General features: G+C 42.9%; 1 protein-coding gene across 1 annotated transcript; it reads right to left on the bottom strand.

Moving 5' to 3' along the window:
• Positions 1-825: 825 nt before the first annotated feature.
• On the bottom strand, positions 826-14,748 carry LOC112221238 (CD9 antigen). Its single transcript, XM_024383403.2, has 8 exons — positions 14,540-14,748; positions 9,296-9,398; positions 3,283-3,380; positions 2,584-2,658; positions 2,382-2,477; positions 2,189-2,248; positions 1,765-1,848; positions 826-1,613 (listed from the first exon to the last, which is right to left on the bottom strand). The coding sequence occupies exons 1-8, from the start codon at positions 14,606-14,608 to the stop codon at positions 1,548-1,550; spliced, it is 651 nt and encodes a 216-aa protein (XP_024239171.1). The 5' UTR covers positions 14,609-14,748; the 3' UTR covers positions 826-1,547.
• Between the last annotated feature and the right edge of the window lie 12,235 nt (positions 14,749-26,983).

Below are 26,983 nucleotides of genomic sequence, written 5' to 3'. Positions count from 1 at the left end.
GTTGCGGATGGGTGAACAATCAACTGACCCCCACATCCCTAATGTTTGTCAAATACAGCTAATAGCTTTCTGCTATTAACTAGGTTAAATAGTCTAATTTCTTTTAGCTTTCTCACGGGAGATCCATGAACATTTAAATAGGATAAAAACATCTCATTTTACCAAATGGACATGCTGATAAAATAAAAGAGTTCAATGTCTTTTTTGTTTGACATTATCAGCATACATAACCTGGATCTACAACCGTGTGGGCCAACTGTGTGCAAACAATATTAACACCCACTAGAAAGAATTCATTCAAAATATACACTAACTCACTGGAACAGTTCACACGTGTTCTCTGAGGCCTCGCACAGGACAATGCAAAAAGGCTTGAACATCCAGACTTCAGGTTGGACATTAAAATAATGACAGTACAATGCTTCATAAAAATGTAGCTGCTTCCTGACACAGAATATTAATGACAAAAGTCATTCAGAATGTTGGTCAAGTTGAAATCAGCTCTTTTCCAAAACAAGGTGCAGGGTCTGCTTGTAGCAGAGCAACACTATGCTGATGGGCCAAGCAAAGGAAAACAACATACAGTTAGATAGTAGAATATCCTCTTAAGGAGGCTGCGAATTTTCACAGCTTTTTGTTAAAAATCGCGCAACATTTCAGCGTCCTGCTACTCATGCCAGGAATATAGTATATGCATATGATAAGTGTGTGTGTATAGAAAACACTCTGAAGTCTCTAAAACTGGTTAAATCGTGTCTGTGGCTATAACATAACGTGTTTAGGAGTCAAAATCCTTCGAAAAACTGGTCACCAAAAACACAAAAATAATATCCATCCGCCAGTCAATGTATTGTCTATACAAAGATACACATTTGAGACATTTAGTGAGTAATGATGCATACAGTAGGTATGATGCATACAGTAGGGGCAAGTCCCAACAACAGTTATGTAAAACTCAATGACTGAAGTTAAGATTACTGACCTAAATACAACTTTACAAGCACACAACATACGACTACAGTAGCTCTGTACACAAAATTAACCCTTGAACTGAGGTTACAAGACATTGAATAAATAACGTTAAAAACAGCACACAAAGGAGTTTGTATACAGCAATGCTCCTCAGCCATCACATTCCTGCGTCAAAGAGGAAGACGGTACATGAACATGGCAGTGTTAGAGGATGAGGAACATGGGGGATGTCTCAGTGTAGTGCCAGATGCTGAGCCACGTTGTGCTTGGAGAGGAGTGCAGTAAGAGGCCAGTTATTCAGGTCACCGAGATGCCAGAGGAGAGAGAGGGGTTCTGGTCTAACTGCCTCTGTCCAGGGGATGGGGAAATCACTGTCAACATTTCAGTGTGTGATATCACACCCGCACCACTAAATTGACCCCCGGACTTGAATGTTTGTGTTAAAAAGGGCTCCCCTGTCCTCCATCCCAGATGTGATGTACCCTCCTTGTTCAGGCATTGTGATTATAAAGAGCTGGTGAGTCGGTATTAAGCCTGCAGGGTGGGAGGGGTAAGGCTAGAGCTACTGGGTCTTTCTAGATCACCTCCCTGTTGTTCCGAATTGCACAGCAGAGGACCATACTGAAGATCATACCAATGACCTGATTAGAGAACAAAAAACTATATTAGTCGACTATAAGCTTGTAATACAGTTTTCTGCAGATTTCTGGTAATATTTTGTAAATAATTATATAATGAGTTACCATATGTAACATAATGTAATTTGTGCCTGAGTGTCAGTAAGACTCTTACCATTACACCTGCAACACCAATCCCCACATATCCGATAATGTAGAGCTTTTCATTGAAAAAGTCCGTTATTGCATTCAGACAGTTCTGGAAACACACATAGCATAATGTCACTTACAATACCTTTATTCACTTTTTCTTAATAAGAGAACATTAGGGTATCTTCATTAGCCTCTATAGAGCACACAATATCTCTGAAACCCATGATCTAAGCACAGCTATAGGTACTACTGTACTATAAATAGCCTATAAAACTAGATGTTAATAATCTAATTTGAAATTAGGTAAAATAGATAACAGCCGGCCTAAAGTAATGGCTATCAGACAGTAAAGGAGACAAGAACTACGGTAAACCATGATGTTATACTGCCACCTAGAGGAATATATGATACTGCAGCAGGAGAGCGCAAAGAAGAGTTGTTTGTACCTTTAGGTCTTCATCAGGACACAGAGACGGGTTAGTCACGGAGTCCCCACAGCAATTCAGCTACAAATGGAAATAAAACAGAATATAACAAATAAATATAGCATATCAAAACATAGAAATGGACAACATTGACAATGTGACATGATCAATAAGTACTTCATGAGAGCATAAAGAAAACAGTAGTTTAACTCACAACAGTGTGGTAAATTGCTGCTATTGCCGTCTGGTTGGCATTTTCAGAACCTTCTGAAATAGATTCACTGTAGAACTTTTGAACATCTTCAATGATCTAAAACATAGATTAAGGATGAATTAAAATTAGTCAGAGATTGCAGTATCAATAAATTGTCTTTCATTTAAGTGTAATATCAGAACATTGATTGGAGTGGATATACCTTGTCTTTGCTCATGAATCCAAACACACCTGCAGCAACTTCTGCACCAACGATTACAAGAAGGCAGGCAAAGAACTGCAAAACAGAGAGGGCAGTGACATTTTAAACCAATAAGGCCTGAGGGGGTGTGGTATATCACCAATATACCACGACTAAGGGCTGTTCTAATGCACAATGCAATGCAGAGTGCCTGGATACAGCCCTTAGCCGTGGTATATTGGCCACATACCACAAACCCCTGAGAAGCCCTATTGCTGTTATAAACTGGTTACCAACATAACTAAAGCAGTAGAAAGAAATGTTGTCGTGCCCATGGTATACCGTCTGATATACCACGGCTGTCAGCCAATCAGCATTCAGGGCTCGAACCACCCAGTTCATTTTAATGCATAGCCTACCATATAGTATCCTGTACATATGGCCAGGAGTTTTCCCAGATCAGGACATATGGTTAGTAAAAACTCAGGGCCTGCTGACAGTATACTCATAAGAGAAGCCCACCAGGCACACACTGGTGGAACCAATGTTGTTTTCACATCAGTTCAATGAAATTATGATGACCCAACATGGAATAGACATTGCATTGACGTCTGTGCCCAGTGGGAGGCTTGTGTTGACTCAAAATGGTTGGGTAGAGCTAAGATAAAATTGCATTCCACTGAACAGGTGCCTAAGGTAAAACTCCCACCAATTACCCACCGACGCAAGGAGACACTGTGACTCCTTCACAACTCCACAGCAACCAAAGAATCCCACCAGCGTCATTCCCCCACCTGCACCAATCAGTATGTACACGGCTGAGGAGAGATAGACAGAGAGTGAGCGGGGAGAGGTTCAGTGTATCAACAGATGGTGACAGCATTAACAAAGATTGTTGCACATGGACCAAACCATGCAGCAACACAATCTAGATAACTGCAAACTGAAGTAGGAATATCCCGTATATAATACAGCTAACATGTTAACATTCTAAAGTGTTTGATGTGGAAAATACAGGAGCTGAAAGGAGATGCAAAATCCTGACAGTTGTGAAAAGTGTCATTAAAACAAGGTACTTTTCCACTTCAAAGTGCTAATTGCACATTATTCAAAGTGCCTCTCGGTTGATTGAATATATTTTGCATACCCTGAATATCTTGGTGTTGCTAAGGTAATCCAACGCACATCTTTGCTGAACTTGCAGCAGTACATTTCTCTACAATATCTCTCATCAACACAACACTCCTTTTCAGAGGCATGTGGATGTCGTTAGCTGCTCCACCCCTGCTTGAGCAACATTACCCCTCTCAACACAAGGAGTAGGAAAGATAATCACCTCCCCTCACTACCGGCCCTGTAATGTTCCCCCCCACTAAAAGCCCTGTGATGACCCCGCCCTCACAACCAGCCCTGTGACGCCCCCCTCCCTTACTACCAGCCCTGTGATGTCCCCCACCAGCCTTGTGATGACCCGCTCACTACCAGCCCTGTGATGGCCCCCCTCCCTCACTACCAGCACTGTGATCACACACACACACACCTCAATACCAGCCCTGTGATGCGGGGGGCACACAAATCACTACCAGCCCTGTGGTGCACCCCACACCCCTCACTACCGGCCCTGTGGTGCACCCCGCACCCCTCACTACCAGCCCTGTGGTGCCACCCCCACCCCTCACTACCAGCCCGGTGGTGCCGCCCCCATAACCCTCACTACCAGCCCTGTGTTCCCCCTGACCCCTCATTACCAGCCCTGAGGTTCCCCCTGACCCCTCACTACCAGCCCTGTGGTGCCCTCCCACACCCCTCACTACCAGCCCTGTGATGCCTCACTACCAGCCCTGTGGTGCACCCCACACCCTCACTACCGGCCCTGTGGTGCACCCCGCACCCCTCACTACCAGCCCTGTGGTGCCACCCCCACCCCACTACCAGCCTGGTGCCCCCCATAACCCTCACTACCAGCCCTGTGGTGACCCCTCATTACCAGCCCTGAGGTCCCCCTGACCCCTCACTACCAGCCCTGTGGTGCCCTCCCACACCCCTCACTACCAGCCCTCACTCACTACCAGCCCTGTGGTGCACCCCACACCCCTCACTACCAGTACACCCCGCACCCCTCACTACCAGCCCTGTGGTGCCCCCCCTGACCCTCACTACCAGCCCTGTGGTGCCACCCCCACCCCTCACTACCCCCCGGTGGTGCCACCCCTCACTACCAGCCCTGTGGTGACCCCTCATTACCAGCCCTGAGGTTCCCCCTGACCCCTCACTACCAGCCCTGTGATGCGGGGGCACACAACTCACTACCAGCCCTGTGGTGCACCCCACACCCCTCACTACCAGCCCTGTGGTACACCCCGCACCCCTCACTACCAGCCCTGTGGTGCCCCCCATACCCATTACTACCAGCCCTGTGGTGCCACCCCCACCCCTCACTACCAGCCCGGTGGTGCCACCCCCATAACCCTCACTACCAGCCCTGTGGTTTCCCCCTGACCCCTCATTACCAGCCCTGGAGGTTCCCCCTGACCCCTCACTACCAGCCCTGTGGTGCCCTCCCACACCCCTCACTATCAGCCCTGTGGTTCCCCCCACACCCCTCACTACCAGCCCTGTGGTTCCCCTCCCCACACCCCTCACTAACAGCCCTGTGGTGCCCCCCACACCCCTCACTACCAGCACTGTGGTGCACCCCACACCCCTCACTACCAGCCCTGTGGTGCCCCCCACAACCCTCACTACCAGCCCTGTGGTGCCCCCCACACCCCTCACTACCAGCCCTGTGGTGCCCCCCACACCCCTCACTACCAGCCCTGAGGTACCCTCCCACACCCCTCACTACTAGCCCTGAGGTCCCCCTCCCTCACCCTTCACTACTAGCCCTGAGGTCCCCCCCACCCCTCACTACTAGCCGTGAGGTTCCCCCCATACCCATTACTACCAGCCCTGTGGTATTCCCACCACACCCCTCACTACCAGCCCTGTGGTGCCCTCCCACACCCCTCATTACCAGCCCTGAGGTTCCCCCCACACCCCTCACTACCAGCCCTGTGGTGCCCTCCCACACCCCTCACTACTAGCCCTGAGGTTCCCCCCATACCCATTACTACCAGCCCTGTGGTATCCCCACCACACCCCTCACTACCAGCCCTGTGGTGCCCCCCCACACCCCTCACTACCAGCCCTGTGGTGCCCTCCCACACCCCTCACTACTAGCCCTGAGGTTCCCCCCCATACTCCTAACTTCCAGCCCTGTGTTGCCTTCCTACACCTCTCATTACCAGCCCTGTTATAGGGTAGTAATGGTACACCAGGGCAGTCCAGATACTCCGTGTTCAGGGCTTAATCAATGACACAGGCAGGAACTGCTATGGCTGCCTAATTAAACCACATTGGGGCCGAGGTGCGCTAAGGTTGTTTTCGTTGCTTAAGAACAATAGACAGGAGGTGTGGCGAAACGTTCTGCTGTGGTTGGGGGAGGAAACTGGGAACAAGAGGGCTGGCTGAGCTCAAAGCTTATCTCCTGCTTAGCAATGGAAAACACCATGAGACAAGACAGGTGCCTTGCTTTACACAAACAAAGCTAGCGACGTTGATAAGAGAGGCCTTCCCAAAACAAATGTACAGCACTCATCCTTATCGATATCTGCCATATCTAAGCATTTGCACTTCTGTGTTGGCCCAGTATTGGTGGAGGATAGCAATGGGCAATGCAAATCTTTGAGAGTTCAGTGTGCAAATCTACTGTGGCTGCTCCCCATAGGCTTGTCTCAGCTTAGACAGACACAGAAGTGACAGAATGGAAAGTGAATCATCCGTAGAGAATGCTGCATATTGCCCCTCTATGGTATCTCTGTCTGTTCAGTCTGGTCTTGTCTTGTCGGGACAGCTGCAATAAGGCCTTTCTCTTTCCTATGGTTCTTATGCAGCCCAAGATAATATGCGTCTTGTGTTGCCAAGGCAATATGATAAAAGAATGATCAATCGTAGTGATTTTTTGTTGTCGTTGCAACGTCTCCACATTAAATGTGAAATGAAATGGATAAGAACACATGGTTATGCATGTATTGTTGGCTACAACCAATACACTCTTAGAAGAAAATAAAGTGCTATCTAGAACCTAAAAAGGTTCTTCGGCTGTCTCCCTAAGAGAATGCTTTTTGGTTCCAGGTAGAAGCCAAAAGGGTTCTGTTCTACCTGGAACCAAAAAGGGTGTTCCTATGGGGATAGCTGAAGAACCCTTTTGGAACCCTTTCTTCTAAGAGCGTATTACCAAACTCAGAAGTTACCATGTTGGGTAAGAAGCTCTCTTTGTGCCACATGGTTTGGATGCCCAGGCAAGCGCTGGTATGACATTTGCATTGAAAGCCAAAATTAACTTGATAGTGTTATCATAACCAGCTACATTGCATACATCATCCCAAAGCTTGGGCATCTATCCAGATCTTCTTTTACTGCATTTAACTAGGATTAAATCAAGAAGTTGACACCAGATGTCAATATCACAATGTGCAATGAATGATGCAATGTTTGATGATATCATGACTTTCTGGCTGATGGGAGTGGCGGTCACTAGGAGACTGTAGCCTCAGAGCACCCTGAGGACAGCAGCCAACTGGGTGAAGGCATGGTGAAGAGCTGATGAAGTGAAGTCACCATTTTAGGTCATGCTCTAAGTGGGAGTAACAAGAATAGGCTGCATTCTACTAATTTCCATGGTGGAGACCCATTGAGAGAGATGCTATTGTATGGAACACTGAACTGAAGTGTACTTAATACGGAACGTTGAGAGGCATTGTGTGAATGTTATTGTTATCGTTTTCATATAATTGGACGCTCAGGAAAATGCCCCTCCAAGCACTTTCTCTTCAAAGAGCTCATGTGGGAAATATGTTTGTTGTTGGAAGAATAAACCTGTGATTATGTCCTAAAAGGGGATGATGACCCACAGTCAATTGAGTGCTGACTCTAATAGAATAAGCCATCAAAAAGTTAAGATTCCTGTCATAGCATATATTTTTTTAACCTTTATTTAAATAGGCAAGTCAGTTAAGAACAAATTCTTATTTTCAATGACGGCCTAGGAAGTGGGTTAACTGCCTGCTCAGGGACAGAACGACAGATTTGTACCTTGTCAGCTCGAGGATTTGAACTGGCAACCTTTCGGTTACTAGTCCAACGCTCTAACCACTAGGCTACCCTGCTGCCCCATATACACTGAGTGACATAGACTGCCCAGGTGAATCCAGGAAAAAGCTGATGTCACCTGTTAAATCCACTTCAATCAGTGTAGATGAAGGGGAAAAGACAGGTTAAAGAAGGATTTTTAAACATTGAGACATGGATTGTGTACACTAACGTTCAAAAGTTTGGGGTCACTTAGAAATGTCCTTGTTTTTTAAAAGAAAATCAAATTTTTTGTCCATTAAAATAACATCAAATTGATCAGAAATACAGTGTAGACATTGTTAATGTTGTAAATGACTATTGTAGCTGGAAATGGGATGCTGGCCTTCTAGGCAGAGTTCCTCTGTCCAGTGTCTGTGTTCTTTTGCCCATCTTAATCTTTTCCTTTTATTGGCCAGTCTGAGATACAACTTTTTCTTTGCAACTCTGCCTAGAAGGCCAGCATCCCAGAGTCGCCTCTTCACTGGTGACGCTGAGACTGGTGTTTTGAGCCTGTAATCGAACCCACAAATGTTGACACTCCAGATACTCAACTAGTCTAAAGAAGGACGGTTTTATTGCTTCTTTAATCAGCAAAACAGTTTTCAGCTGTGCTAATGTAATTGCAAAAGGGTTTTCTAATGATTAATTAGCCTTTTCATATTATAAACTTAGATTAGCTAACACAACATGCCATTGGAAAACAGGAGTGATGGTTGCTCATAATGGGCCTCTACGCTTATGTAGATATTCCATACAAAATCTGCCGTTTCCAGCTACAATAGTAATTTACAACATGAACAATGTCTCCACTGTATTTCTGATCAATTTTATGTTATTTTAATGGACAAAAAATAAATGTTCTTTAAAAAAAAGGACATTTCTAACCCCAAACTTTTGAACGGTAGTGTACTGTATGTGTGCCCTTCAGAGGGTGAATGGGCAAGACAAACGATTTAAGTGCCTTTGAACGGGGTATGTTAGTAGGTGCCAGGCGTACGTACTGGTTTGAGTGTGTCAAGAATCACAATGCTGCTGGGTTTTTCACACAACAGTTTCCCATGTGTATCAAGAATGGTCCACCACCCAAAGGACATCCAGCCAACTTGACACAACTGTGGGAAGCATCCCTGTGAAACGCTTGACACCTTGTCGAGTCAATGCCCGACGAACACAGGCTGTTCTGAGGGCAAAAGGGGGTGCAACTTTATATCAGGAAGGTGTTCTTAATGTTTTATACACTCAGTGTATGTTCCTGCAGGATTAAAACAGGATCAGGTTGATGGGAAATGCTTCAACAAACACAAAGATAGCCACGCATTAAATACTGTACTTCAAACATATTCCTACCCTAGTGAACATTGTAGGTAGCTGGGCTGTGTTCTGTACAAGGAAATGTAAGGACATTTTTTGAATTTTTTTTTTGAAAGAGAGGAAATGTTAGCATTTTGCTATGGTTATGTTATGCCATACTAAACACGAGACTGGTAACTAATTCCAGTAGAACAGTTGGGAGGGTGTTCAGCTGATCTGGGCTCCTGGTCTCACTGTGAACTGGACTCACCTATGAAGAAGGTCCCAGGGGCTTCCTCTCCAGCCAGGAGCTGGACTGTCTCTGGGTCAACCCTCAGCCATAATCCCACTGCCAACACAAATGAGCCACACAGCTGGGGTGCAGAAAAGGAGAGATGAAGCATAAACATACACCAATATTCACTGTATAACATTTAGTGGAAATAAATAAATACATGTATTCATTAATCATCAACATTGTTATACAATGCAACACATTGACAATCAATTAACCCATTCTGCACAATATTGTATACATTCCTTTTTTTAATGTCATCATGAACCTTAACCTTTATTAGAGCATGATGTTGCATACTATAGATGAGATTCAGACTGACTGGTGTCTATTAATAATAACATTGTCTCGAGTTGACCTTGAGAACAGATCAGGACAGCACTGATCCCCATGACAGCCTTACCAGATACATGGTGGTATTCCAACCATGTGCTGCCTGGCCTTACATAGAGGCTGAGCAGATACTCTTGGGCAGATGCTTCAATAAAACATTGTACTCAGAAAAAAAACAACTGTCAAAAATGGCTGTTTTCATTAAAAGGAACAGCCAGTAGGAAAATAATTGACTTCACAACTAACCACAGCCCTTGTGTGTCCTCTGTGTCCCATTAAAAATACATACACCATAACCAGTTGTTTTCAACCGTTACTGCACATAGTGGAAATCTAATGGTATTATGTTGTAATAAAAAAGTAACACATGCTAACTAGTCTGCTTTTAACCTCTGGGGCCTTTGGCCTTCAGAGCACCATGTAGAGAGGCAGCCAAAGCAGACACGGCCCCAAGACGCTGACCTAAGGTCAGTGTTACATTTTAAACCCCTAATGGGGATGCATAAGCAGAGGGATAGGCAGAGGGTAAACTAATCCTACATCTGTGCCTACAGCTAAAACCTAGACAGGGCAGAGCAGCTCGTGGTGTCTCAGCCTCAAGCTGTGTCCACTATGACCCTGCCCTCTTTGGCTTTCTCCTCACCACTATGACCCTGCCCTCTTTGGCTTTCTCCTCACCACTATGACCCTGCCCTCTTTGGCTTTCTCCTCACCACTATGACCCTGCCCTCTTTGGCTTTCTTCTCACCACCTCACCACTATGACCCTGCCCTCTTTGGCTTTCTCCTCACCACTATGACCCTGCCCTCTTTGGCTTTCTCCTCATCACTATGACCCTGCCCTCTTTGGCTTTCTCCTCACCACTATGACCCTGCCCTCATTGGCTCAGCTCACAATGCTGCTGCTTTTGTCTCATAACTGGGCACAAAGGGCTGCTGTCTGACGAAGTGACACCACTCTGGGGACAACCAATTGTCTTACCGTGGGCAGAGAGCTCTAGATCGTAAAGTCTGGAATAGAGATACTCTAATATCCCTAATATTACATATATCATCAAGAACAATGTATTTTTTATTTCAGTTTCAGAAATCTGACACATTGGTCAAAAATTGTACTTTTAGAAAGCAACATGAAAACAGGTTAAAAACTTCATATATGAACACATAACTTAGCAATGTGACAACAATTGTTAGATGTTATCTGATAGCATTGTTCCCCTATTCTTCGGGTAAAGGCCTAAAAGTCCATTAGCAAATTGGCATGGAAACCCGACGTTTCGGGCAGAAATTAGCGTTTCCTCTCATAACCTCTACAAGCCAGAATGTTGAATAAAATAATATTTTAACGTACTGTACAGGTTGTCCATACAGTTGGTCCTTTTGACCGGTAAGAATGTGAGACAATATATCCTACGTTTTTTAAAGCGCTGGCAATGCGTTCCGATTTCTGTCACCTGCAGCATGCACAGAACCATGTAAACACTTGCATGTGCTCGGCAAGTATGCATGCGTCTTGTTCATGTATGTTATCTTGCTTTGCTTTATCTTGGCCAGGTCGCAGTTGTAAATGAGAACATGTTCTCAGCTGGCCTACCTGTTTAAATAAAGGTGAAATTAAATCTGCACTGTATGTTTGATAGCTAGCTAGCCAGCTTTAGAGGAATGATTCCATAAATGTTTCAAATTCCCTGCTAATAGTCTGAGTCGATTTTCACCCACCGCCACAAATGGAGGGAAACACATTCCCCCCCCCATTGACCCCCAGTGTAAAAGAGCCAACTTCATAGCTAATTTTCTGTTATACAGAAATAACTAAACGTGCCGAAAAGCTGCTGTTCAACCAGGTCGAAAATCCCGACCTGCGGTTCACAATGCGCCTACATATGGAAATAGGGCCTGAGAGAAGAGCCGTGGAGCTTCAGGCTATTCAGAGTGGGAAATGTGGTGACCCGGTGTCCAAGTAGGACACACGTAGCTATGGGTGTGGAAAACATTTCACCACAGGTAAGGCATTTAACTTGTTTAGTATTGTCCATTTGTAAATCCACTCACTACTTGTAGCTGAATAGTCCATTTGCTTGTGTTGATGGTCTTGACTAGTTTAATGTTCCGTTCGGTAGCTAGCTAACACTCACTCACGTGACTGCTAGCACCATCATGAAAAGGGGCATGAGGGAAGCCCTATCGTATTACGTTTAAGTAGTGAGAAGGCCTGAGAGCAGGCACTGTTGATAGTTATCTTTAGAAATGTTGGACTTTTCTTGAATGTAGTTTTGTAATTGACTAAAGAAAGCAGACAAGAAAATTGTGTTTGAAAAAGGTCATGTGGTTGTTTCCCCACTGGCGGGTAGGGCCGCAACGTTCTATCTAATACCGACGGGGACTACAGTGGTTCTTCCTTTAAAAGTTGTGTCGTACTGCAGCACAGCTTGCGGGCAGCCGCAGTATTCTATGGCATGTTATTTTAGTGTCAGCCATTGTTGCCATTAATGCGAGTTAGTGCTAGTTTGACCACCAGAGGACATCTTTGAGAAGTATTTGACTGTTTTTAATATTGCTGAACTAGAGAATTTAAAACCTTTGTTTTGTAAGATCATAGTATATGGGATTGATTTTAAGAAGTTTATCCCAACATTCCATTCAAAAAATGCAGTCCATCCACAGCCATACACTGGCTGAAATCAGTTGATGATAGGACTTAGACAAGTTGTAAATGCAACAAGTACTGATATTGTATTATATAATAGCACTCACAGCTTTCGAATGAAACAAAACATGGAGACATGTATGGTCTGTTTACATATTTTAGGCTATCTATCGGAAAATTGGTATAAAACCTGTGGAAACTATTTTAATATTGTAGGTTGACAATAATTATATTACACAATTTCTGATATATCACATGCCTTGCTTTTATTTTCCTACATAAGAAAAATCAAGATTATGTCTCTACTGCCATTCATTCCAATTAGACAGGTTTGGATGTCTCCCTGACCAATATGGCTGCCTTTTCCACACCATTCTGGAACTATGAGGTTTTATGACATATCCCATCCCGAGAGCATCCTGGCGGGCTGTATCACCGCCTGGTATGGCAACTGCACCGCCCTCAACCGTAAGGCTCTCCAGAGGGTAGTGAGGTCTGCACAACGCATCACCGGGGGCAAACTACCTGCCCTCCAGGACACCTACACCACCCGATGCTACAGGAAGGCCATAAAGATCATCAAGGACATCAACCACCCGAGCCACTGCCTGTTCACCCCGCTGTCATCCAGAAGAGGTCAGTACAGGTGCATCAAAGCTGGGACCGAGAGACTGAAAAACAGCTTCTATCTCAAGGCCATCAGACTGTTAAACAGCCACCACTAACATTGAGTGGCTACTGCCAACACACTGTCAATGACACTGACTCTACTCCAGCCACTTTAATCATGGGAATTGATGGGAAATTATGTAAATATATCACTAGCCACTTTAAACAATGCTACCTTATATAATGTTACTTACCCTACATTGTTCATCTCATATGCATACGTTGATACTGTACTCTATATCATCGACTGCATCCTTATGTAATACATGTATCACTAGCCACTTTAACTATGCCACTTGGTTTATACTTATCTCATATGTATATACTGTACTCGATATCATCTACTGTATCTTGCCTATGCTGCTCTGTACCATCACTCATTCATATATCCTTATGTACATATTCTTTATCCCCTTACACTGTGTATAAGACAGTAGTTTTTTTTTGGAATTGTTAGTTAGATTACTTGCTCGTTATTACTGCATTGTCAGAACTAGAAGCACAAGCATTTCGCTACACTCGCATTAACATCTGCTAACCATGTGTATGTGACAAATAAAATTTGATTTGATTTGATTTGATTTATCTAGTTATTTAATAGGATCTCTATTATCATAGATAGCTATGTTGGAAATATAGAAACAAACTGCAGTTCTGCAACAAATTCATAAGCCTATGCTATGTTTGACTCACATCAGGGAATAACAGTTTCTATAGCAACATAGTGAGACTGTATAAAGCGTTATTATTGTTATGTAATTTTCTTGTCACTTTTTGATACACACACACACATATATATATATATTATTTAACCTTTATCAGGTTACTAGTCCAACACTCTAACCACTAGGCTACCCTGCCGCCCCTATATATATATATATATATACACATTTTCAAATTGAATTTTCAAATTGAATCGTATTTGTCACATGCGCCTAATACAACAGCTGTAAACTTTACCGTGTAATGCTTACTTAAAACAAGCCCTTAACCAACAATGACGACGTTCAAGAAATAGAGTTGAGAAAATATTTACTAAATAAACTAAAGTAAAAAAAAAATATATATATATACATATATTTACTAAATAAACTAAAGTTAAAAATATATATATATATATATATTTACTAAATAAACTAAAGTTAAAAAAAATAATATATATATATATATATATATATATATTTTTTTTAAACTAGTTTATTTAGTAAATATTTTCTCAACTCTATTTCTTGAACGTCGTCATTGTTGGTTAAGGGCTTGTTTACAGTACTTGTGTGTGAGGAAGTCCTATCTCATCCGTCAGAATAATACTACTATTGGTAACAACATACGTGGAAAAAAGAAACGAGTTATATTGATAAAAATCAGATAACATTGCAGAGACAGATCTAAAACGAAATGAAGTTTCCCCCCAGACCTAGATAAGAATATAAATGAATCGGTTTCAACCAGCGTGAGAGATTCACTTGCTGCAAAATGCATCCGCAATCACGATCAATTATGCACACATGCAACCTTGTTTATGATTGAATAACTGTATATTAATTTATCAATAGTAGGACCAACACTTACCCATAATATGAAGTTGAAAACGAAAAGGAGATATTTCACGCATTTCATCCCACCTTGCACTTTACTCATGATTCCAAAGGCTTTTTTAGTCCTAGATCCTAATACAAGATCAAGAAGAGAGTGAGACTTTGTTTAAAAAATGTGGGTTGGAAATAACTGGACATCAACCATACAACCCGCGCTGCAGTCTCAAAATGATTGCAGGAGCCAAAGATTTTTAAGGAAACCAAGATAGACCAGAACTTGTCATTTCCAATAACAACAAATGAGTCAGAGTGGGCAGAACAAGCAAGGAGGTGGGCAGAGCCAAGCACGCGCTAGAAATATCCTATTGGCGCGTTCTAGTTAACATCTGCATATTTATTTTACGGAACGCCTAAACAACTCGATTTTTACAAACTTTTGCAAATGGTGAAGTCTACAAAACTTAGTCCGTTTCGTTCATAACAGTTTCTAGTTTTGGGAACAGAAATTGTATTGAGATGAAATGTTTAATTGATGAAAAGATTTGTAAAATGTCGGCCAAAATCCATATCGTTCCAACTTCTCCCACAGCCCGCCAGTATGCTTCCCCGCACTACCATATTTGGTAGTGAGTGGAACCGCACACCGGATACTTCACATTTATACATCCAGTGAAATATCTGTCTCAATGTTATATCTGTAGAGGAATTTTACGCTAGTTGTCGGACTGCCCATTTTCTGTCATTGACTCGTGAGTGTAGAGATGAATCAGATAGCTGGGTTAGCTGACAACGTCACGAAAAGGATATGGACACTTTAATGGGGTAATAATCTCTTGTTGTGATTATGGATGACCAGGTAGCTAGTTATCAACAATGACACGAAACTGCCATGTGGGGAATCGTAATTGACTCGTCTCAGCTAGTTTCATCTTGTTATTTATACAATGTCTTGTTTTGAGGTGTTTTGACAGATTTGTTATGGCAAAAAAATCTGTAGCTAGCTACCAACAACTGCAAGCTGTATTTGAGCGACAACAAGTGCTCACTGTGTAAATGTATATATGTTTCCAATAAACATTGGAGAAAAAATATAGTTTATATTTTGTCAACAATCTAAACCGGTTTTATTGCTAAACAACCAATCCCACTACTACACCACAGTGGACGTGTATAATACCCATAAAACCTAGCGACAAACACAGAAATGGTTCCAATCGTTTGTTTTTTTCACCATTCATTTTTCCATTAGGGATTTTAGAGGCACTTCAAACAAGGCTTGTGTTTCATGTAGGCTTTCCCCGGCGTGACGTTTTGATAACTGTAAATCTCTCCTGGACAAGGTGACTTTTATCAATATATTCGGCTCTCTTTACTCTATTTCGAAAATGCTAATTAGCATAAATGTAGACATGCAAGATCCCTGCATGTCATCTCTAGCCACACCTTTGTTTTACCAGATCCTCTGCTCCTTCAGCTGGTGGAGGTCTAAATTTAATCCCTTAGAATTACTGCCAACTATATGAACAAGGTGATATATATTTCAATTATTGGTGTCAGAATGCACTGCTTTATTTAACATGTTGACATGTTCTGTTGCAGATTCAAAGCCAGATTAACTCTTTGCAGAATGTATCCATAATCATGCATTAATAAGCATATTTATTTGACAAGAATGCACTTAATCACCCACCAATCACATCAAACACTTGAACTCCAACAATTACATTGTTTTAAAGAAATCACAACAGTAACCAATGCATACATACTGTATGTCTTTTATAAATCAAATATAAACATCTAATTTGAAGTAAACAATAAATTATTTATTCATCAATGCCACAAACATGGGACATTGAAGAGCACCATATTAACTATTATTGCTATCTGAGAGCGCAGAGATTTGTCTACTTTTCCTTTTTAGGAATTAGACCAGCAGAAATAACACAATGTAAAACAGCATATAGTGATTTTTGGTGGATGAGTTACAAAAGGAGAAACTACTGGATGTGTGAAGTAGATTTAATATAAAATGCTAGGTCAACTCCTGCAGAATGAGAAACAACAGACTCAAAAAAAGGAAGCCATGCCTAAACACAGCTATATCAACAGTCTTCTGGTCAATGTAACAGGTCCATGTTGCTGATGTCAATTGTGAGCAGCACCTTTAACACTGCATTCAGACTGAACCCCAGAATAAGAGGAGTACAGCATTACACAGGTGAAAAAAGGTAGCAAAAACAGTACACCACAACACTTTTAAACGTGTTGCTAGATGTTATATCAGGAGAAGAACAAGTGAAGGTAGCTGGATTTGGAAAATGGGTGAAGGTGTCAAGTTCAGGGTTCATGGAGCATAAAAGGCAAAGTGTGGAATGAGGGGTAACTAGAGGGATGGTTGGCCACGGAATGAACATTAAAAGGTGTGCTGGTGTGCTTCTGCATCCATTAGGTCATTTAGGTCATCACAAATACCCTAGCCCATGTCCAGTCATACTCAGGGTCTCAGCGTGTGTCCCTCGATGTCATTCCATCTCGGTTGCAGCGTTCAAATTGTGGTCATCATGTGTCTGTGAATCACAACATTAAAGATGAGTGATCGACAATAGACAATACAACTTAAGCAATGAGGACAGCATTTGGTTGATAACATGGTGGTTTAATTAAATTGTGTCTACTGTGTGTGAATGATGGAAGAATCTTACCCCAGCTGTAGGTCCATTTGAGTGTGTGTGGTCACTTAGGCCTGCAGTACACCAGTACACCACAGTACTGGGACAATTGGAGACTTGGTTTGTCTTCGGGTCTGCATCTGTAAAGGTCAAGTACAAAATGGAGGTAGTTAACAATCTATGCCTTAGATTGAATTCAAAGTTGACACAAATGATGAACTAAGCAATACAATGCAACAAACTACAACACATATGAACCACACAGGCCAGAACAATTGCATACAGCACCAGTCAAAAGTTTGTACACACCTACTCATTCAATTATTTTTCTTTAAAAAAAACAATTATACATTGTAGAATAGTATTGAAGACATCAAAACTATTAAATATCATTCATGGAATCATTTTATAACCAAAAAAAGTGTTAAATCCAAATATATTTTATATTTGAGATTCTTCAAAGTAGCCACCCTTTGCCTTAATGACAGATTTGCACACTCTTGGAATTCTCTCAACCAGCTTCCTGGAATGCATTTAATTTAACAGGTGTGCCTTGTTAATTGATGGAATTTCTTTCCTTAAGGCGTTTGAGCCTATCAGTTGTGTTGTCACAAGGTAGGGTTTGGTATACAGAAGTTAGCCCTATTTGGTAAAATTCTAAGTCCATATTATGGCAAGAACAGCTCAAATAAGCAAAGAGAAATGACAGTCCATCATTACCTTAAGACATGAAGGTCAGGTAATCCAGAAAATTGCAAGAACTTTGAAAGTTTATTCAAATGCAGTCGCAAAAACCATCAAGTGCTATGATGAAACTGGCTCTCATGAGGACCTCCACAGGAAAGGAAGACCCAGAGTTACCTCTGCTGCAGAGGATACATTTATTAGAGTTACAAGCCTCAGAAATTGCAGCCCAAATAAATTCTTCAGAGTTCAAGTAACAGACACATCTCAAAATCCACTGTTTAGAGGAGACTGCTTGAATCAGGCCTTCATGGTCGAATTGCTGTAAAAAAAAAAAAAAAACACTAGTAAAGGTGTGTTTACAAGTTTATCAACATTCAAAGCAGAATTACTTTCCCATTGTTCCTCAAATACAGTGTATGGTTTTGTCTCAACTTTTATCCAAAAAACTGAAATTCAAATTTTGCTTCATATGACCAAATGCAGGTGGCTTCCATCTCTTGGCTTCCACACATTGCCTACAAGCATTGTTTTTAAAGTAGAATAAATCCATGTAATCTAGGCATCACATTCACAATAAATCCATTATTTATTTTAGACGGGTCTAAAGAATAGTATAATCTGAGTTGTCCTGATGTGGCTACACTAGTTTATTTAGCAGACAAGACTTGCTTATAATTCCGTGGCATTTTTTTATAGTATGAAGAATGCAACTGAACAAAGCTGAATAAAATATACATATTTTCGCTAAATTATTTGAGGGAGTGCGCACATGCAGCTATTGTGTGTGTTGGGCAGTTAACAAAGAAATAGGTACTCCTTCATGTAGTTATTAATGTAACTTTAGTTGTTCTACAAACGTTGGGCTATATGTTTTTATTTTGAATACATTATAAGGCTGCATGAGGAGTCTCTAATTTGAAAGTCTCTGCTTTGAAAAATGTCACTTGAAAGACATGAGCTCTGCTTTCTGTTTTTGTGCAGGCTGTACACACTCCAATAGTCTCTCATTCACAATTTGACAAGCACTTGATAATGCCTCGAATTTCACGGCGGCATCCCCTTTGTGGCCGTAATGCCCCCTAAAAAAATTAATGCCTTTTGCTGCCCAGGGTGCTGCGTTGTGCCCTTCTCCCTGAGTGTGCTGGGCAATCCGAAGCGCCTCACTCACATGGCTCTCCGTCACGTGATCGGGTCTTTCACAGGCTACAAGTGAATACAGACACATCGGGGACGCAACTGCGAGCGTCCTTATCCAATTCCGAGGTTCATATTGAAGATATTGGAAGAACTGTCCATATTTACTTTTTGTCAGCCAACAAGTTGAGTAGGCAAACGAACAGCAAAAGCACTAGCCTATGTCAATCTACTATCCCCCATAGTACAAAAGTCAACCTATTATGTGCGATAAATGAATATTCCAAACATGGTCTGGGACAGGTGTGGGGTGCAATAAATCCCAGATTAATACAACCACTAGCATCAAAAAAATATTTTTACGCAATGTGGCTGATGCAACAGATTAGAACGTTTAGCTTAAAATGTTGATAAACTAGTAGGCTATTTCTTCACATTATAAGCGCAGCAGTGCACACAGCAGTAGGCTATAAGGGTGAATGTTCCATTAGCGGGAAAACACCATTATCAAAAGTGACTGCAAATGCGATTATGCATGTAATGCTTTTTATTATAAAGGTGCATTTTTGTGAAAATTGTCATCCCCAAACTCTGGCTCTAACCAGAACAGAAAGAGTGGGATGCACCGGTGCACAACTGAGCAAGAGGACAAGTGTACATTTAGTGTCTAGTTTGATAAACAGACACCTCACAAGTCCTCAACTGACAACTTCGCGATGCTGGCCTTCTAGGCAGAGTTGCAAAGAAAAAGACGTATCTCAGACTGTCCAATAAAAAGAAAAGTTTAAGATGGGCAAAAGGACACAGACACTGGACAGAGGAACTCCATAATACTTTTTTCCAATCTTCCTCTGTCCAGTGTCTGTGTTCTTTTGCCCATCTTAAACTTTTCTTTTTATTGGCCAGTCTGAGATAAGGCTTTTTCTTTGCAACTCAGCCTAGAAGGCCAGCATCCCAGAGTCGCCTCTTCACTGTTGATGTTGAGACTGGTGTTTTGCAGGTTTTGAGCCTGTAATCGAACCCACAAATGTTGACGCTCCAGATACTCAACTAGTCTAAAGGCCAGTTTTATTGCTTCTTTATTAATCAGAACAACAGTTTTCAGCTCTGCTAACATAATTGCGAAAGGGTTTTCTAATGATCAATTAGCCTTTTAAAATGATAAACTTGGATTAGCAAACACAACGTGCCATTGGAAAACAGGAGTGATGGTTGCTGATAATGGGTCTCTGTACGCCTATGTAGATATTCCATACAAAATCTGCCGTTTCCAGCTACAATAGTCATTTACAACATTAACAATGTTTACACAGTATTTCTGATCAATTTGATGTTATTTTAATGGACAAAAAAATGTGCTTTTCTTTCAAAAACAAGGACATTTCTAAGTGACCCCAAACGTTTGAACGGTACTGTAAGCTGAGCACTTGTTGGCTAAATATCAAAGTATGTTTATTATGGAAATAGTCCTGTGGGATCTTTGTTATGCCCAGAACACCATCATGACCACGCCTTGTGAGTCACTCAGGATTCCACTATGACGTTGCTCATCAATCATTTCATGAGAAAAATATTTGTACACAAGTCTGTTGAAAAAGTTCAGATACATCAGATAACATTATATTGGTGGTATTGAATTTCCAGCAAATATATGTTTGTAAAATACACTATGCTAGCACATGATTCAGAGACGATAGTTGAAAAGTGAATATCATTGTTTCATTGAGCCAAATGAAAGGAATATTAGTTTGATTCATTTTTACAGTTTTCTTTTCATTGTTAGAGTAGCAGAGCACCTTTTTTAAAAACTTGTATTACTCTTGTCTATTGGCAGGGAAGGAGGTAGGGCATTAGTTGTGGCAGTGAAGGTCACAGCGATCTCTGCTCATTTTGTTTTGACTCAATTGGCTGTTTATTGGCTGAGGAGAGAAACAGCGACCTCTGCTGGCTCTCGGTCTGAATGGCTTCTCTATCCAAATACATCCTGTGGATCAAACAACGTAAACATTTTATTTCTCTCTGGTTAAGGATATGACAATAACTGAAGCATTTATATTGGGTCATCAGCCTACATCAGGGTAAAATCACTGTTTTACTAAATGTTTTTGAATTCGTTTTTGTTTTGTTTCCCAGCTAGGAATAGTAAATCACTGGCAAGGAAATCATGGTTTAACATTACTACTCTTAGAGGAGTTTGTCGTTGTATTTTACATGTCCTTTCTCCATGACCAGAATGGTACTGCTGTTTACGTATAGGCACTGTACCCCAAACGGACTGTTTTCTCCTGTCCTCTACCACCCGCCCTCTTTGGCTTGTCTCACAACGCCACTGCTTTTGTCTCTTAACTAGGCACAAAGGGCTGCTGTCTGACAGAGTGACACCACTCTGGGGATGACCAATTGTCTTAGAGGAAAGAGGGAGAGTTCTAGAGTTCTACACTCGGGAACAGAGCTAAAGTACTGTAACATCCATCACATTTATATATATATTGGTTTATGTTTTATTGTATAATCAAGAACAATGTGTTTCAGAAATGTGACACATTTGTAAACAATTATTGGAAAACAATATGAAAATAGGTAAAAAACATGATATGAACATTTCTTAGCAATGTGACAACAATTGTTAGTAGACTGCTGACAGCCTTGTGCCCTTATTCTGTGGGTAAAAGGCCTAAATGTGTGCTGAGTCTGACAACATGTCTATAAGCAAATGTAACCTTGATATTACCGAGAATGAGCAGAGCCTATTCCCATCCATTCTAAAATAACAATAAACAGCTTTAAGATGTGGCCAAAACAGACCCCCCAAATCCCCCCCAGACAAAACTCGACACATTTCCAGAAAAAAAAGTCACATCGCATCACAATTCAAAATAGTTTGAGGGAGGGGGATTGGAAATGTAGTGGGACATCATAGCTACAGTACATGACCAAAAGTATGTGGACTGCTAGTCAAACATCTCATTCCAAAATCATGGGCATTTAATATTGAGTCGGTCCCCCCCTTTATGCTCTTCTGGGAATGCTTTCCACTAGATGTTGGAACGTTGCTTGGGCACTTGCTTCCATTTAGCCACAAGCATTAGTGAGGTCAGGCACTGATTTTTGGCGATTAGGTCTGGCTTGCATTCGGCTTTCCAATTCATCCCAATAGGGGATCGATGGGGTTGAGGTCAGGGCTCTGTGCAGGCCAGTCCATGTTCTTCCACACCAATCTTGCAAACCATTTCTGTATGGACCTGTATGCAGAGGGGCATTGTCATGCTGAAACAGGAAAGGGCCCTTCCCAAACTGTTGCCACAAAGTTGGAAGCACAGAATTGTCTAGAATGTCATTGTATGCTGTAGCGTTAAGATTTCCCTTCACTGAAACTAAATGGCCTGAACCATGAAAAACAGCCCCAGACCATTATTCCTCCTTCACCAAACTTTAGAGTTGGCACTATGCATTGGGGTAGGTAGCATTGTCCTGGCATCCGCCAAACCCAGATTAGTCCGTCAGACTGCCAGATGGTGAAGCATGATTCATCACTCCAGAGAACGCATTTCCACTGCTCCAGAATCCAATGATGGTGAGCTTTACACCACTCCAGCTGACGCTTAGCATTGCGCATGTTGATCTTAGGCTTGTGTGCGGCTACTCGCCCATGGAATAATCTGTTTATTATGGAAATAGTCCTGTGGGATCTTTGTTATGCCCAGAACACCATCATGACCACGCCTTGTAAGTCACTCAGGATTCCACTATGTTGTACACAAGTTTGTTGACCAAGTTCTGATACATCGGACAGCGTTATATTGGTGGTATTGAATTTCCACTAAATATATGACTTTAAAACACAGTAGCCTATGCTAGCACTTGATTAGAGAAAATAGGTGAAAATGACATAGTTTCACTCATCCAAATGAAGGTATTAACTTATTTTATTTATTTTTTACCTCTGATTTTCGTTTCATTGTTAGAATAGCAGAGGACCTTTTTAATCTCGTATTACTCTTGTCCATTGGCAGGGAAAGAGGTAGGGCATTAGTTGTGGCAGCGACTGTCACAGCGATCGACTCATTTTGTATTTTATTGGCTGAGGAAAGGTAAACAGCGTCCTCTACTGGCTCTCTTTCAGAATGGCTTTTCTATCCAAATACAGCCTGTGGATCAAACAACTTCAACATTTTATTTCTCTCTGGTTAAGGACATGACCAAGAACTGAAGCATTTATATTGGGTCATCAGCCTACATCAGGGTAAAATCACTGTTTCACATATGGTTTTGTTTTCCAGCTAGGAATAGTAAATGGTTATCAAGTGTAACTAGCTGGCAAATAAATCATGGCATAGAGATTGTTGGTTTAACATTACTACTCTGAGAGGAGCTTGTCTTTACCTGTCCTTTCTCCATGACCAGAATGGTACCCTGTCTATGGCAGTATGAATGTGATTGGCGATGGTCAATGTTGTGATGTCTTTGAGCTGTAGAGAGATTGTTGATCATCATGAAGAACACTAGAGGGCAGTATTGATCTGTGGCTTACGCTCCACTATTTAATGTTGGCAAACCTTGTTTCGGGGGTTTACTCTTCTTCAGCTTTAAAACATCCCTTAAAAGATCAGCCTTCTAAATATCAGAGTGAAATGGAAATGCATTTGAGTGTGTCACTTAGGTTTGGTCAACAAAAACAACACCTCTATTTCCTCTGGAATTAACAGAAAAAGCGCTCACTGAAAATGACAGAGAAACAGTTGTGTAACAGTAATGGGAGGAAAATGCTGGCCTGCCCTTACATTTCTGCCTTTAGGACTGAAAGTATTCTGTTTAATGTTACTGTGACTTCGGGAAACTCTCCGACTATAGATCAGTGTTATTCTGTCCTGGTCCCAGAGACCCACATGGTATGCATGTGTTCGTTTCAGCCAATAATTACACTTGATTCAACTAATCAATGGCTTCATTATAAGTTGAATACATTGAACCAGTTGTTCTAGCACATGGGCTGGAACAAAAGTGCAATTTCAAGTTGAATTTTCCAACAGAAAGATTTGAAAATACGTACAGATGTAGGATCTTAATCTATTCAGTCTTTTGTTGCTGAGAATTTTCCTGCACAGCAGGAAATGCAAACTTGTAGTTCATTTGAGGGTTAAAAAGGCTTCTAACGTTTGGAATTTCCACTTGATTTGCCCTAATGAAAAATGTATCAACACCTGCAAAAATGTTCATTGTTTATAATCCACATAACAATTTACATTTATTTTCCGTGTGTAGGAAACTTGCTCAAATGAAGATCCTACATCTGTATACACGCTGAAGTATCTTTTTTAAACTTTAATTTACAATACATACATTACAACAAGTCACACCATGTGGGTCTTTTTAGGTTTATTGTTGACGACAAGCGCTGTAGCTCCACAGATGTGACCTCATTACCCTGTGGTTACCCTGACCTGCTCATCCCTTGGGTCACAGCCAGGAGGTGGATGCATTGCTGGCTGTCCAGCTCAGTGTTTGGGCTGTGGAGATGCTCCATTCAGCCAGGAGGATATTCCAATCCCTTGATTTATCCCAGATGTAGCCAGGACTGCTGGACCACATTAAAAGGTGTCTGAGGGACAGTAGAGTTGTTTGGGTTGAGTTTCCCGAACGCGTCGGTCTGTTTCAGTTATGGGTAAAATAAGATAAATAGATTGTTATGGCCATGGGAGAAATAAAGTGCTACGGAGCTTTCGGGAAACTTTTCAATGATCATGAACATGGCACATCTTCTAAAATAAAAATTGAAATAGACCAAAAAGTGGAAAAACTGTTCTGGAGTACATTTCCCGAAAGCCTCATAGCCAACATGGCACTTTAGGTATTCTCTTCAAGTTATTTCTCTCCATGACGCAAACGGACTGAGGCTTTCAGGAAAGTCAGCCCATGGAGAGAAATAAAGCATCACGTTAGCTACGACGCTTTCGGGAAACCTACTCTAGGACACATTTTTTCCACAGGGACTTTTTATTTTAGATATGCCTGGTTCATCCAAGTTGAAATGGAGATTCTTGGGAAAAAATTGAAATATTATTTTTTCCTGAAATAACAAAGTGAAATCTCAGCAGGCATGAGCCAAAGGCTGACCAAAGCACATCAAAATAATGCCATATGTTTCTATTCATCCACGTTCTCATGGAGCAGAATTTTGTGTCGTTTAGAAAACCTCTAAGTATAGCGATTTGTAGTGACATTACAGTACTGTCTCCTAGCCTACCTGTTATTTGTCCTTCTGTCGGTCTGACTGTTGCTCATTAGTCCCTGTGACGGACACCACACCCACCACCCAGACAATAACGCCACACAGATGCAGTGCATGTACTGAGGTGTTTAATAAATAACAACAACAACAACTAATAAACAAATGGTTGGTTTATATACATGCAGTCCTCAATCAATAATTAACTGTGAGCTGAGGGCTGGGGTGGGGCAGAGAGTGTCAGAGTCCTCCAGTTGGGTGGGGGGTTGGAACTGCAGTACTCCAGTGGTGGTGGGGGTTGGAACTGCAGTACTCCAGTGGGTGGTGGGGGGTTGGAACTGCAGTACTCCAGTGGGGGTGGGGGGTTGGAACTGCAGTACTCCAGTGGGGTGGGGGGTTTGGGCAGTTGGAACTGCAGTACTCCAGTGGGGTGGGGGGATTGGAACTGCAGTACTCCAGTGGGTGGTCCAGGGGGGATTGGAACTGCAGTACTCCAGTGGGGTGGGGGGTTGGAACTGCAGTACTCCAGTGGGGTGGGGGGGTTGGAACTGCAGTACTCCAGTGGGGTGGGGGTTGGAACTGCAGTACTCCAGTGGAGTGGGGGGTTGGAACTGCAGTACTCCAGTGGGGTGGGGGGGGGTTGGAACTGCAGTACTCCAGTGTGGTGGTGGGGGGTTGGAACTGCAGTACTCCAGTGGAGTGGGGGGTTGGAACTGCAGTACTCCAGTGGGGTGGGGTGGGGTGGGGGGGGTTGGAACTGCAGTACTCCAGTGGGGTGGGGGTTGGAACTGCAGTACTTCAGTGGGGTGGGGGGGGTTGGAACTGCAGTACTCCAGTGGGGTGGGGGGTTGGAACTGCAGTACTCCAGTGGGTGGTGGGGGGTTGGAACTGCAGTACTCCAGTGGGGTGGGGGGGGCAGTACTCCAGTGGGGTGTGGGGGGTTGGAACTGCAGTACTCCAGTGGGGTGGGGGGGTTTGGAACTGCAGTACTCCAGTGGGGTGGGGGGGATTGGAACTGCAGTACTCCAGTGGGGTGGGGGGATTGGAACTGCAGTACTCCAGTGGGGTGGGGGGTTGGAACTGCAGTACTCCAGTGGGGTGGGGGTTGGAACTGCAGTACTCCAGTGGGGTGGGGGTTGGAACTGCAGTACTCCAGTGGGGTGGGGGGTTGGAACTGCAGTACTCCAGTGGAGTGGGGGTTGGAACTGCAGTACTCCAGTGGGGTGGGGGTTGGAACTGCAGTACTCCAGTGGGGGGGTGGGTGGAGGTGGGGGGTTGGAACTGCAGTACTCCAGTGGGGTGGGGTGGGGGGTGGAACTGCAGTACTCCAGTGGGGTGGGGGTTGGAACTGCAGTACTTCAGTGGGGTGGGGGGTTGGAACTGCAGTACTCCAGTGGGGTGGTGGGGGGTTGGAACTGCAGTACTCCAGTGGGGTGGGGGGATTGGAACTGCAGTACTCCAGTGGGGTGGGGGGGATTGGAACTGCAGTACTCCAGTGGGGGGGGGGAGGATTGGAACTGCAGTACTCCAGTGGGGGTTGGAACTGCAGTACTCCAGTGGGTGGGGGGTTGGAACTGCAGTACTCCAGTGGGGTGGGGGGTGGAACTGCAGTACTCCAGTGGGGTGGGGGGTTGGAACTGCAGTACTCCAGTGGGGTGGGGGGTTGGAACTGCAGTACTCCAGTGGGGTGGGGTGGGGGGTTGGAACTGCAGTACTCCAGTGGGGTGGGGGGTGGAACTGCAGTACTCCAGTGGGGTGGGGG

Source organism: Oncorhynchus tshawytscha, linkage group LG02, assembly GCF_018296145.1.
Source record: "Oncorhynchus tshawytscha isolate Ot180627B linkage group LG02, Otsh_v2.0, whole genome shotgun sequence".
Taxonomy (NCBI): domain Eukaryota; kingdom Metazoa; phylum Chordata; class Actinopteri; order Salmoniformes; family Salmonidae; genus Oncorhynchus; species Oncorhynchus tshawytscha.
This window is presented reverse-complemented; position numbering and strand designations above follow the sequence as displayed.